General features: G+C 45.6%; 1 protein-coding gene across 3 annotated transcripts in view; it reads right to left on the bottom strand.

Annotated features, from left to right (window-relative positions):
- HMCN1 (hemicentin 1) overlaps positions 1 to 14224 on the bottom strand; it is a 924522-nt gene that overhangs the window by 643517 nt on the left and 266781 nt on the right. For all 3 annotated transcript variants that reach the window (XM_073642974.1, XM_073642975.1, XM_073642976.1), the window contains exons 14-16: positions 7158 to 7271; positions 6908 to 7066; positions 6644 to 6826 (exon numbers count right to left, since the gene is read on the bottom strand). In XM_073642974.1, the coding sequence (XP_073499075.1) occupies positions 6644 to 6826; positions 6908 to 7066; positions 7158 to 7271 (456 nt within the window). The remainder of the gene's footprint in view (positions 1 to 6643; positions 6827 to 6907; positions 7067 to 7157; positions 7272 to 14224) is intronic.

Here is a 14224-nt window from a genome sequence, read left to right as displayed (position 1 = left end):
ACACGGAAGTCTTGCCCGTTACCAGTCTGGCACGCATGGCTGACTATGTTACGCTGCCTTAACCGTGACCCTCGCGTTGTCAAAATGTTGGGTGACAGTCATTACTGGTTGGTTACACTTTTAGACCCCCACTACAGGGAGAACTTTCACTCTCTTATTCCTGAGGTGGAGAGGTCTACAAAAATGGGGCAGTACCAGAAGACCCGTGCTGCAGAACTGTTAAAAAAAATTCCCATCTGAACATGCTAGCAGCAGAGGTCACAGTTTGTTGCCCAACCAAGGCGTACAGGCGAGAGAGACGCAACTCCAATCCAGCAGAGGCAGGGGATCACTGTCAACATTCTGGGACAGTTTTCTGAGACCCGCCCAGCTTACAGGCCCTGATGCGTGGGGTACTCTCTCAAGGAGTGGAAAGTTTCAAAAGATGGTGAGGGAGTACCTTGCCAACCGTACCAGCATCCTCCGTGATTCCTCTGTGCCTTTTAATTATTGGGTATCCAAGCTGGACACTTGGAATGAACTCGCTCTGTATGCCTTGGAGGTCCTGGCCTGCTCTGCCGCTAGAGTGTTATCGGAGCGTGTTTTTAGTGCCGCTGGGGAAATTATAACTCATAAGCGCACTCGCCTGTCAACTGACAATGCTGACAAGCTGACCCTTATCAAAATGAACAAGGGCTGGATTGGGCCAGACTTCTCATCACCATCAAATGACAGCAGAGTAACATAAAGTCAAATCCACTGTGTTATTTCGGGAGGTGTATTCCAATGCACCGCTTCACACCCACACATGGGTATACGCTTCCTCATTTCGGGTGTTTTTTGCTCTTCTCCTTATCCTCAGCCTCCACCACAACTATACCACCAGGGTGACCGTGGTCCATGTTGCCAGCATTGCAAGTTCCTCCATCCTAATTTTTGGCAGCTTTTGCTTGGAAGGCATAGGCAAAGACAATGGAAGACCCACTTCCCAATAATGGGAATAATGTTTTTAATATTCTGCACTGCATGGCTTTTGTAAGGGGCATTGCAAGTTCCTCTGTCCTAATTTTTGGCAGCTTTTGCTTGGAAGGCATAGGCAAAGACTATGGGAGACCCACTCCCCAATAATGGGAATAATGCTTTTAATATGATGTACTGCATGGCTCTTGTAAGGGGCATTGCAAGTTCCTCTGTCCTTATTTTTGGCAGCTTTTGCTTGGACGGCATAGGCAAAGACTATGGGAGACCCACTCCCCAATAATGGCAATAATGTTTTTAATATGCTGTACTGCATGGCTCTTGTAAGGGGCATTGCAAATTCTTCCGTCCTAATTTTTGGCAGCTTTTGCTTGGACGGCATAGGCAAAGACTATGGGAGACCCACTCCCCAATAATGGCAATAATGTTTTTAATATGCTGTACTGCATGGCTCTTGTAAGGGGCATTGCAAATTCCTCCGTCCTAATTTTTGGCAGCTTTTGCTTGGAAGGCATAGGCAAAGACTATGGGAGACCCACTCCCCAATAATGGCAATAATGTTTTTAATATGCTGTACTGCATGGCTCTTGTAAGGGGGATTGCAAGTTCCTCTGTCCTAATTTTTGGCAGCTTTTGCTTGGAAGGCATAGGCAAAGACTATGGGAGACCCACTCCCCAATAATGGGAATAATGCTTTTAATATGATGTACTGCATGGCTCTTGTAAGGGGCATTAAAATTGTCTTGTTAAGCTACTGTGACCTCCACGTCTCTTCCACGGGGCATTGATATTGTCTTTTTATTCCACTGTAACCTCCACCACTCTTCCAAGGGGCATTAAAATTGTCTTGTTAAACCACTCTGAACTCCATATCTCTTCCAAGGGGCATTGAAATGTTGTTTTTAATTACCTCTAACCTCCACGACTCTTCCAACGGGCATTGCATTTCCTTCTAATTTTAGTCAGCTTTTGCTTTTCAATGCATAGGCGAACACTAAGGGAGACCCACTCCCCAATAACGGGTAGAAGGTTTTTAGTACGCTGTAATCTACATCTGTTTCAAGGGGAATTGCAGTTCCTCATAATTTTTGGAAAGCCTTCCATTCCCTGCATAGGCCAACAGTGTACAGGAGACCCAGTTGCTATAAATGGAAAAAACGGTTTAGTTAAGGCCCTCTGACCTCCATGTCACTTCCAAGGGGCATTGGAGTGCCTTGAAATTTTTCTTAGGCATTGCACTCACTGTATGCCCAATAACTGTGTAGCCGAACCGCTCCTTTTGGTACAGAAACATATTCTAAAAGACATGTGTGGTTGACTGGCCCGATATTGATGTGAATGGTCCCTGTTCCTCCTGCTCTCTCCTTTGCCACCACCTCATCCATCATTCATCACCTGAAGTTTTGTTTTAACGGGAGTCATAGAACTGGGATAGTAGCAGGAAAACATCCAGCAATCCTCGGAGGATGTAGGATATACGCCAAAACGCTGACCACCTCAGGCCTAGCTGCTACTACATACATGCGCTTGCATTCCAAGGAACAGAAAGCTAAGGAGATGGATGGCCTCATAATCATGAATAATTTACTCGTTGTGTAGGAGGCCGACCACTGCTGCTGTTTACCTTCTGAACTTTGTGTTGAAGCCTGATTGACCCAGGACCCACAATCCTCTATGTCTGGAGGATGTGTTGCATCCCAGTGTCCAACTGAGTCCCGGCTTCCACAATATTAACCCAGTGTGAAGGCGTCAGTGAGATGGACCATCCCTGGGCACATTAACTTGTCCACGTATTTGTGGTTAGGCTGTCCTTCCCACTAAATGCACTGGGGAGGGCACAGGTAATGTTTTGCTATGCACGCTTGTGTGTAAGGTGCACCGGGACAAAGAGGGGCGGCTGGGGACCGAGTATGGACACCCGGCCGCCCCCTGGCAGCTGGGGACCGAGTGTGGACACCCAGCCACCGGGCGGCTGGGGACTTAGTATGGATACCAGGCCGCCGACACAGCCAGGCCGCCTCCACATGCCTAAAAGGCCCAATTTCAAGTGCAAGCAAGCTAGCAGTAAGGTATTGCAGCCTGGGGGTGGGTGGGTGGCAGGCTGCACACTTATGCTTGCATTCCAAGAAAACAAAGCAGATGCTAACTTCTATCATCATCATCATGCTCCTCACCTTGGCACTCTCAACTCCCCTGATGGAGAAGCCAGGGCCCACCGGAGGAGTCTAGTTGTCTGGTGGGCTCGTCCAATGCTGCCCTAAAGCAGGCAGGCTAAGAAAAGTGTGGGGAACGTTACCGGGACAAATAGTGGCGGCTGGGGACTGAGTATGGAGACCTCGCTGCCGAAGCAGCCATTAGGTAGTGGCCAGCTTCGGCCTCCTCCAAACTAAAAGGCCCCATTTCAAGTGCAAGCTAGCAGTATGGTATTGCAGCCTGCCGGTGGGTGGGTGGTTGGCTGCATATTTGCGCTTGCATTGAAAGGAATGGGGGAGGTACAATTGAACACTGCCCTGGGACAAGGACTTTCACGGGGATAGTTGCAAGTCTGCATCTTCTGATACGGCAAGGATCACTTCTGATGGGCACACTTTTAGGCAGTGACCTGGGTGTCAGAGATGCTTCCAGGTGTCTTTCCCATGCTGTTCCCATGTCTTTTCAGCACTGTATGCATGTGTAACACAGCACATGGCCAGATAAGGTTGTAAAATGTTAAAATGACATTTCCCGGTGAATGCATTTGTCACGGTTGAAAGCAATACAAAAGTGCAAAAACGCATAAAAAATGCTACTTGTGAACATAGCCCAAGGTGTGGAGGAGTATTTTTGTTTTTTGTTATTTATTTTACCTTATACACAAGTCTTTACCCATTTTATTGTGAGCCCGTAAAAGTGGCTTAATACCTCTGACCACATTGTTGACAGCAGTGACCTGGGGGTCAGAAATGCTTCCTGGGGCGATCCCCATGCTTTCCCCATGTCATTTGAGCACTGTCACTATCGTTTTGGGCACTTTTTAGGCTTTCTACAGACTGCCGGGGGTGCCGCCGCAAAAATGCTCGGGTCTCCCGTAGACTAACATTGGGCTCGTTGCTCGGGTCGAGCACCCGAGTATCACAGTGAGCTCGGCCCGAGCTTCGAACACCCGAGCATTTTAGTGCTCGCTCAACACTAATAATAAACTATAAATGTTTGGTATCTGCGTACTCGCACTGACCTGGAGAGTCAGATTTACTATATAGCAAACATGGTAAATAAAAAACCCAAAAAACTATTGCTTAGGACGGAAAAATAACAAAATTATGGCTCTTGAAAGAAGGGGTGGAAATAATGGAAAAGGAAAATGGCCATGGCATGAAGGGGTAAAAGGGGTGGTCCGAAATCAAATTTGAATTTCCTCCTAAATGTTTATCTCTTTAATGTAATAATTTAATCACTTTTCTAAAATACTTTAGATAAAAATGTCCCACTACTCCCTCTCTACTGTAACTCCCTGCCCACTATATGTGACTGCAGACTTGTGAATCCACACATTGGGTGCAATGCAAGCTGCAAGGAGACTCCGATGCAGAGAGCGGCAGACACATGACTGCAGGTATGTATTTACATACTTCCATCCACATTCCGACTAGACCGTTTCCGGTCTCGCTCAATACACAGGCATTGAGTGAGGCTGCACCCATCTAGTCGGCATGTGACCGCATGTATGCAAATCACACATACTTTCAGTCATGTGCCCACCGCTCCCAGCACCAGAGAGTCCTTACAGCATATATTGTGTGCAATGGGAGGATTCACAAGTCTGCAGTCACATTGAGTGACTGCAGACTTGTAGTCTAAGGCCGGACAACCCCTTTAAGTAGACATTTAGAGTGGACTTTTGTTGCAGAACACCCCTTTAGCATCTGCATGCTGTCATCAAGATCAACAACCTTCTAATTTTCTCAGGGAAAATCCACAAAGCCCTTCACACACCGTAAACAGTGTAACACCCCCAGCCCATTACCCATAGACCATCAGTACAACATCACATTCATCCCCATGTCCCCCCACAGTATAACACCCACCACAGAGTATACAGTGCAGCATAGTACAGTGTAGGATTCGCCAGGCCATAACAGTACAGTCTCATATCCCCCCACACAGTGTAGTAGACACCAAGCCCCTCAGTACCACATCACATTCATCCCCATGTCCCTCACAGTATAGCACCCATCAGCACCACAGAGCATACAGTGCAGCATAGTACAGTGTAGTATTTCTATAATGCATGACATGAGTTTGTGTCCCTATAGTAGCAAGCTAAAAGCAGAGGCTGAGAATAAATTAAATATGTGGATTTATCTACTGTACACAGGCAATGGACCCTTCCTCAAAATGTGCTGTGTGGGTCTGACGCACCCCCTAGGACCGTGGGGTACTCGCCACCAGGTCGGTTCCTTGGGATTGTCATGGGGGCGTGACCTGGTCCGGGGCCCTAGGCGGTCAATAAAAAGGACAGCTTATTTAGGGGAAAAGTTTTATGACGCCACCAGTGGTATGCGGCTATAGGTGGCTGCTGCTGCTGAAAGAGACCGCTGGGGCCGTTGGTGACGCAGCTGGGATGGATTTGCTCCCCACTGGTAGAGCGGGACCCCAGGGCTACCGGTACGGTTTATGTAGGGGATTGTGGATGTTGGGGTGCAGGACTGAGGGTGCAAATAATGACCAGACGACACAAGAATGGCGGTTTCCTCTACCTTTACTTGATGTTTGATGGTGCAGACCGGGACACTGGTAACAGAAGGTAAAGGAGAACGGGCAGCCTAGAAGCAATTTGGGGATCCACCTCGCCAGGTGGAGTTGTAGGCCTTCCTTCTGCGCTGTCCTCTTTGGCCCTGCTGCCTAAAGATATGCTGTGGCCCTCTTTCCTTAGTGATCATTAAATCCTAGCCCGTATGGCAGGCAGCTCGAGCCTTTTACAGGTGTGGCGGCTCCGGGCTCTAGTATGCTGCTGAGCCGCTGGGTATTTGGTGGGGCCAGGAGACCTGCAGTCTCCTGCCATCCGGATTTAGCTGCTGGGACTTCAGTACCCGAGCAACCACGGACTCTGGTGTCCGGTTTCTGGCGCTTTTCTCTGGGGCCAGCTTGGTCACAGCTCCCCTCCACAGGTTCTCTCTCGTCTCTCTCTCTCTGCTCCGTCCCAAACTGACTTTTCTCACTCCAACTGACATTTCTAACCCCCGCCTCTGGACTCCAATTTAAAGGGGAAGCTCCCCTTAAACCGGGTTAGAGCTCCCCCTTCTGGTCTGAAGCCAGGAAAAGTGTTGGATGCTGATGTTACCTGATAAGGGGACCCCTCCTTGCTTCCATGCATGGCATCACCCCCTGTGAGGGAGGCAATGCCAATGTGTTAACCGGACTCCTGGGGTGCCACAGGTGCATCTACGTTGGGCGTCAAGAGAGCTCAGCAGCATTTTGGCTGTGAATGGAAAGCGCTATCCTGGGCAGATGAGACAAATGCTAATCAGTTTCTTCTGCAAAACCACTCCTTGCCCGCTTTATCTGCCTGGCGCCCTTGTCGTGTCTGCTAGGTTATCAGGACTGTGCCATACCAGGAATACATGATGCTCATGTAACAGTTTGGGACCCCTTTTCTGTTTTACTATTCCCCCATGGTTATTTGTTATATGCCTGCACAAAGACTTACTGTTGATCTGTAGTGTGCCGGTTTTCTGGTTATACATAAGAGGCTTTGAAGTTGGTGATGTGATATTTATTTTTTTCCATTTTATTTTTGGTTCTGGAATTCCTTGGGCAGTGCAGGACAATGTCACATCTGATCCTATATCCATTGCTATGTCATCTGGAATCTGTATGAACACAGGTGCAGCTGGAAGAAAGTTGTCAAGTTTTATTACTAAATATACATAGAAAAGTATTGTATGAGACCCAATAACATTGATGAACTTACAGCCAACATTGAGTGAAACGTGCCCACTTGTTGTGCCAGCTTCATTAGATGCCACACAGGTGTAATCTCCGGCATCTGTAAACTTTGTATCTTTAATTGTCAAAGTTCCGAGATGATTCTCAATAGACATTAATGATGAGGCACTTATTTGTAAATCACCTGATTGAAATAGTGTTTAAGAAATATTAAAATAAATTGGCAAGAACATAAAACAGAGTGTAATGTGTGAATGCGCTAAGCTCACCAGTACCTTTAAACCAGTCTATATGAGGCTTTGGGACGCCAGTAGCTTTACATTCCATAGTAGTTTCTGTATTAACGGCAACCATCATTTCTTTCTTAAGGACTGTCACAACTGGCGCCTCTGGGAAACAATGGAAATAGCATAATGCTGTAATTAACATAGGATTTACTCAATACAGATGTCACAAATATCAGAAAAAAATGTAAATGATTAATCCATTACACAATAAAACATTCAGTGTATGAATAGAGGTGTTGTGTTTATACAGCCAGATCATGACAATTAGGATCATTCCTCTAGTCTATAGGTCCAAAACCACAAGTCCATTCATTAAAATATGAACATTTTAATACAGTAGCTCATCAGCTTTGTTGCTCTTCACTAAATTGTAACCAACCACTGTCTGTTGATAAATGATACAGCCCCCCAATCTACAGAAACATCTTTTGATGTTGCTGCATTGACAGGAGAAGGTTGGGTACCCAGATACCATGAGGAGAAGAATGCTGCTCAAAAAGAAAAGGGGTTTGTTTCAGCTTCTTCAATAAAAAAATAATATTTTATTGAAACATTGTCAAAAATAGACAAAAAATACAAAAAGAAAGGAGAAAACTAAAGGTTTCAGTCGCAAGCTGCGATCTTAATCTGATCTCCTAATGATGCTCCAAATACTGTAGAAAACTACATAATGAAAATAAAAAGTTAATATACTCCAGAGGTTTTCTTATACCTGTTGAGGGACATATTATGTAACAAAAATATATATTAAAAATTAAGAAAAAAATGCAATAAAAATCAAAAAAGTAAAGAAAAATATGATAAAATGTGGTTAAAATACATTTCTTATGAAAACACTACATAAAAACAAACCTTCACGCATTTAGTATTCACATTAAAGTAATAACTAGTGATGAGCGAGCATGCCTGCCACTATTTGATGCTGGTCCCTGACCATTATCATATCTATTAGGCCACTGCCTAAAACCGTGGTCATCAGACGTGATCCTATATTACTGCGGGAATAACCCTGACATTTTTGGGAAGGTGACAAATATTATACTTTATTTAAAGTATGCCAATTGTGTGTTCAATCCTATTCACACTTGGTCACTGACCAATACCATATCTATTAGGTCACTGCCTAAAACCGTGGTCATCAGACGTGATCCTATATTACTGCGGTAATACAGACATTTTTGGGAATGTAACAAATATTATACTCCATTTAAAGCCTGCCATTTGTGTGTTCAAACCTATTCATACTTGGTCACAGACCAAAACTATTATTAGGCCACTGCCCAAAACCGTGGTCATCAGACATGATCCTATATTACTGTGGTAATAAGACAGACATTTTTGGGAACATGACAAATATACTCCATTTAAAATGGGCAAGGTGACAGGAAAGTGGGCGTGATGGTGCACACAGAGGCCGAGGACGTGGGCAAGCTGAAATTGTACCTGCTGAGAGAGCACAACAAGCACCCACATCATGTCGCCCTACTGTCTTTTCCCTCTTTCTAGGGGGCCACAGAACACCACTCTTGAAGCCAGACTAGCGTGAAAAGGTTGTTGGTTGGATAGCAGATAATGCTTCCAGTCAGTATGCCACCACTTCCACCCTATCTTCCACATGGTCCGGTCTCAGTAGCCGTGAGTCCGGACCACATATTCCTCACCCTGATTCCCCTTCCTCCCACCATGCCAAGTGCCCTGAGATAAGTGATCCCCCACTTAGACACTCCGAAGAGCTGTTCACTTTTCCATTGATAGATTCGGGCCTCTCGCCCGGGCAGCTTGAAGTGGAGTATGAGGAGATTGCATGTAACGATGCCAAAATATTTGAGCAGCCATGGTCACATGGAGGCGATGGTGGGAAAGTGCAATTACTGTTGCAAGAGGTGGATGATGATGAGACACAATTGCCAGCAAGCCAGGATGAGGCCCAGGGTGCGTACGTGGAAGACGAGATGGTGGATGATGAAGTCACTGACCCAACCTGGGAAGTTGACATGCATAGCGAGGACAGCAACGCAGAGGTGGGGGGGGGGGGGAGCATAGTACCATAGTAGGCAGGAACAAGCAGTGGGGTGGCCACAGACACAAGGTGGGCAACTGTTCCCCAGAACACCAACACGAGGAAAGTTGCCAGTCCAACTGTTAGGTCTTCCAGAGTCTGTCCAGTTAACCCCAAAAAGGCCATTAGCAACATCTGCCATGCCAGCATCAGCAGGGGCAGCAAAACTACCAGTCTGACCACCACCAGCATGCTCAGGCACATGACAGCAAAGCATCCGACTAGTTGGGCTAAACGCCAGGGTCGGTCCAGAAACAGTGTCTGCAGGTTACACCACTGCCTATTCCGTTGTTACGCATGCACGCCAATCCCCTGTCCATGGCATAGGCAAAGATGCCTAACCACCCTGCACCTGTCGTTGCACACTTGCAACCACTACCATCAGCGTCCACGTACTTGTCCCAGCGCAGCGTTCACTATTCCTTACCCCAGTCCTTTCAACGCAAGTGCAAATGGCGCAGCCAACCATCCACAGTCCACAATACTAAACTGCCACATTTCTCGACTGCTTGCACTGGAAATGCTGCCTTTTAGACTCATGGAGATGGAAGCTTTCTGCAACCTCATAGCAGCGGCCATCCCTCGGTACTCGGTCCCCAGTCGCCACTATTTCTCCCGATGTGCTATCCCAGCCTTACAAAAGCACATGTCCCAGAACATTTCCCGTGTCCTCACCAACACAGTTATTGGGAAGTTTCACCTAACCACGAACACGTGGACAAGTGCTTATGGCCAGGGATGGTACATCTCACTGATGGCACACTGGATTAATATTATGGAAGCTGGGACCCAGTCGGACCCTGGGACAGAACACGTCCTCCCGACGCCAAGGATTTCTGGCCCTAGATCAATCAGGGTTGCCCCCACATTCTATAGCTCCTGCACCTCCTCCTCTTCAGCACCATCTCCAAAATGACCACATCAGTCGGAAGCTGGAAGTACTGCAGCACAGCCTCGGCCAAGCCGAAACAGGCTGTGCTGAAGCTAATATGTTTAGGTGACAAACCACACACCGCTGCAAAGTTGTTGAAAGCTGTAAAAGAGCAGGCAGATCTGTGGCTCTCACCGCTAAAACTACAGCCAGGCATGGTCGTGTGTGATAATATTGAGAACCTGGTGATGGCTCTGAGGCTTGGCAACCTCACACATGTACCATGCCTGGCCCATGTGCTCAACCAAGTGGTTCAGCTGTTTCTCAAAACTTACCCAGATCTGTTTGAGCTGCTTGTGAAAGTACGCCACGTGTGTGCCCATTTCAGAAAGTCATCTACAGCTTTAGCCGCCCTCGCCGTGCTTCAGCAGCGTTTGCAGCTTCCAGCTCACCGACTGGTGTGCGATGTCACCACACGTTGGTGTTAGAACCATCCTGTTTGTTTTTTCCATCTTGTGTTTTGCGGTCATGTGACCATCTGCCTTTATATTCCAGCTTGGCCCTTATGGCTGTGCTGGACTTCAGTGTTTGACTGTTTCTCTAGCCTGGTGCTTCGGTGCCTTTCTCTGTCAAGTTCGCTTGGTCCTCTGCGACCTCTAGTACATTTTTGTCAGTTTGTCTTTTTGTGTTCTGCAACAACTTCTCTGTTTAGGAGGTGTCCCAATTTTGTCCCAGTCCTTAGTTCTTTTAGGGACCCCTCCCTTAATTCATTAGGTCTTCATTCAGACTAGCCGAGGACTAAGGCAGGTCTGTTCACTAGGAACTGGCAGCCCACTACATCATAGGGATTCAGCTTAGTCTTACTGTAGGGACAGCTTTCCCCTATCTTTCCTTAGTACATGTTGCAGATCATAACATTTGGAACTCAACGATGCAGATGTTGGGAAGGATTTGTGAGCAGCAGAGGGCAGTTGAGTACCAGCTTCAACACGTCCGTCAGTATCCATGTCAGCCTCTGCACATAAAAGCTGATAAGTGAGCATGGATGTCTGACATCTGTGCCGTCCACCAAAACTTTGAGGGCTCCACCGAGATGGTGAGCGGTGATTAAGCCATAATTAGCGTCACCATCCCACTTCTGTCTACTGAAATACTTGCTACTAACAATTAAAGAGGAGGCATTGAAGGTGGAGCACGATGAGATGGAGCAAGGAACTAAACAGGGTGATGCTACACAGCCCAGCCTCATCTCATCTCAATGCGGATTGGGTGATAATTATGAGGAAGAGGAGAAGGAAGAACAGGAGCTGGTTTCCTGTGCTACAGGTGGTACTGCCCACACAACATTCATACCGTCTGTTCAGCATGGATGGCCTGAGAAGTAGGAGAATGAGCAGGAGGACCAGGAGAAGGGTGAGGAGGAGAGCATATACATTCGTCCTCTTGGTCAGGAAAGGGAAGTCTTGGCTGCTTGCAGTCTGGCCCACATGGCTGGCTTTATGTTCCGCTGCCTTTCCCATGACCCTCGCATTGTATGCATTTTGGGCAACAGTAATTACTGGTTGGTCACACTTCTAGACCCACGCTACAAGGAGAACTTTCTATCTCTGCTTCCCGAGGTGGAGAGGTCTAATAAAATGTTGCAGTACCAGAAGGCCCTTGTTGAAGAATTATTATAAAAAAGTTCCTTGAAGAACCAAGAAGTACAGGCGAGGGAGACAAAAACCAGATGAAGTAGAGGCAGGGGAACACTTTCAAGGGTCTGGGACAGTTTTCTCACACCCTCCCAGCATGGGGTACTCTCACAAGGAGGGAAAAGTTTTGGAAGATGCTGAAGGAGTACCTTGCTGACTGTACCAGCGTCCTCCGTGATTTCTTTGTGCCTTATAACTATTGGGTTTCCAAGATGGACACGTGACATGAACTGTCAGGGACAGGTGCTAGATGGTATTATCAGCTAGAAATGAGTGTTCATTCTGGATGTGTCTGATCATGTCTCACACACCACATGGCCGGATAAGGTAGTAAAATGTTAAAATTACATTAACTGGTGAATATATTTTTCACTGTTTAAAGAAATGCAGAAGTGCAAAAACGCATTAAAAACACTATGTGTGAACATAGCCCAAGGTGAGGAGGAGCATTTTTGTTTTTGGTTATTTATTTTGCCTTATATATAAGTCATTACCATGGAAAGAATGTTTCTTAAAAAAATTTCCAGGAAAATGCATTGTCAGTCCATAAAAGGACCCATGTTCCCATGCCATTTGAGCACTGTTTCCATCGATTTGACCAATTTTTAGGCCCACTGCAGGCCTCCAGGGAAGGGGGGGTGGACGTCGGAAAATTGCTTGAGTTTCCAATAGACTCACATTGGGCTCGTCACTCGGGTTGAGCACCCGTGCATTACGATTTGCTCAGCAATGAGCACCCGAGCATTTTAGTTCTCGCTCATCACTAGTAATAACACAAATAATTAAATAATATATTTAGTGTGAAATATTAATAATACTCCCAAAAAATACAATTTTCCCTGCCTAAAACAAAGCCTTATACAGCCATGGAAATAAAAAATAGAAAAGTTATACTTGCTGAAAAGAGAAGTGGCAAAAATGAAAAAAAAAATCCAGTCATTTCCCCATTTCAGGTTCAGTTATTAAATATTTGTCCCCTTCCCAATTTCCATTTTCGCGTTTTCGTTTCCTCCTCCTATTCCTAAAGCTATCATTTTTAGTGTTTCTGTCTAGGGCTTATTTTTTTGTGGAATTCTTGTACTTATAAATGACATCATTCATTTTAGCACAAGTGTAATGGAAAATGGGGAAAAAATCCAAAATGCGAAAAAAGCAAATATAACATTGTTTTTTATGGAAATTGTTTTTACAGCATATATTATGTAATATAAAAAAAACTTGGCTGTATAATTCTCCTCATTGATACGATTATGTCATAGAATCATAGAAAGTTAGAGTTGGAAGGGACCTCCAGGGTCATCGTGTCCAACCCCCTGCTCAATGTAGGATTCAATAAACCATCTCAGACAGATGTCTGTCCAGCCTCTGTTTGTAGGCTTCCATTGAAGGAGAATTCACCACCTCTCATGGCCTCCTGTTCCACTCATTAATCACCCTCACTGCCAAAAAGTTTTTATAATATCTAATCTGTATCTTCTCCCTTTTAGCTTCATTCCATTGCTTCTCTTGTTTCCATGTGCAAATGAGAATAAGGATGATCCCTCTACAATGTGACATCCCTTCAGATATTTGTAGACAGATGGCAAATTTTCCAGCTTTTTAATTATTTTAGTAGTGAAAAAAACACAAATGTAATCAATAAGAAAAAGTTTTGATTGTGTCGCAATGTTCCGAGACCCCTAACGTTTCCATTTTTCGGTGGATAGAGGTGTGAGATTGTTTATTTTTTGATGGGCGACACAACATTTTTCGTGATAGCATTTTGGGATGCATAAGACATTTTGATGGCTTCTCACAACATTTTTTGTGCTATTTTGGTTACCAAGCAAAATATAATTTTGATGGATTAATAAAAAAATGCAATACTAAGTGAAGCTGCTAGAATAAAAGAGAAGAGTAAAAGATCCTAGTTACTTACCGGAAACGGGATTTTACAGAGCCCATGACAGCACCACCTGAGAGAGGGTATCCGCCCACCAAGGACAGGAACCTACTGAATAAAAAGGCGGTACCTCTCCTCCACATCAGTTTTGTTTCAGAGCATGAGAGGGCCTCCGAAGACAGGTTAATACATAATCACCACCTCAATATTTGTACTAAACACCTTAAAAAGTGCACACCACAGTGATAAAGGGGAGGGAATTAATAGGGTGCTGTCATGGGCTCTGTAAAATCCCGTTACCGGTAAGTAACTAGGATCTTTTACCCTTCTCCCATGACAGCACCACCTGAGAGATTTATAGAGATCAAATACCAGAGGGAGGGATCACCGTTTGCAACACCTTCCTACCAAAGGACAGATCAGTAGAAGAGGAAAGGTCAAAACGGTAATGTTTGTAAAATGTAGCGGGGGATGACCAAGTTGCCGCCTTACATATGATGTCGATGGGCACATCCGCCTTCTCAGCCCAGGAAGCAGCTACCGCTCTGG

This window comes from Phyllobates terribilis, unplaced genomic scaffold, assembly GCF_046119375.1.
Source record: "Phyllobates terribilis strain yellow unplaced genomic scaffold, ASM4611937v1 Scaffold_8__6_contigs__length_399053987, whole genome shotgun sequence".
Lineage (NCBI taxonomy): Eukaryota > Metazoa > Chordata > Amphibia > Anura > Dendrobatidae > Phyllobates > Phyllobates terribilis.
The sequence above is the reverse complement of the archived record's forward strand: the minus strand, read 5'-3'. Positions and strand labels throughout refer to the sequence as shown.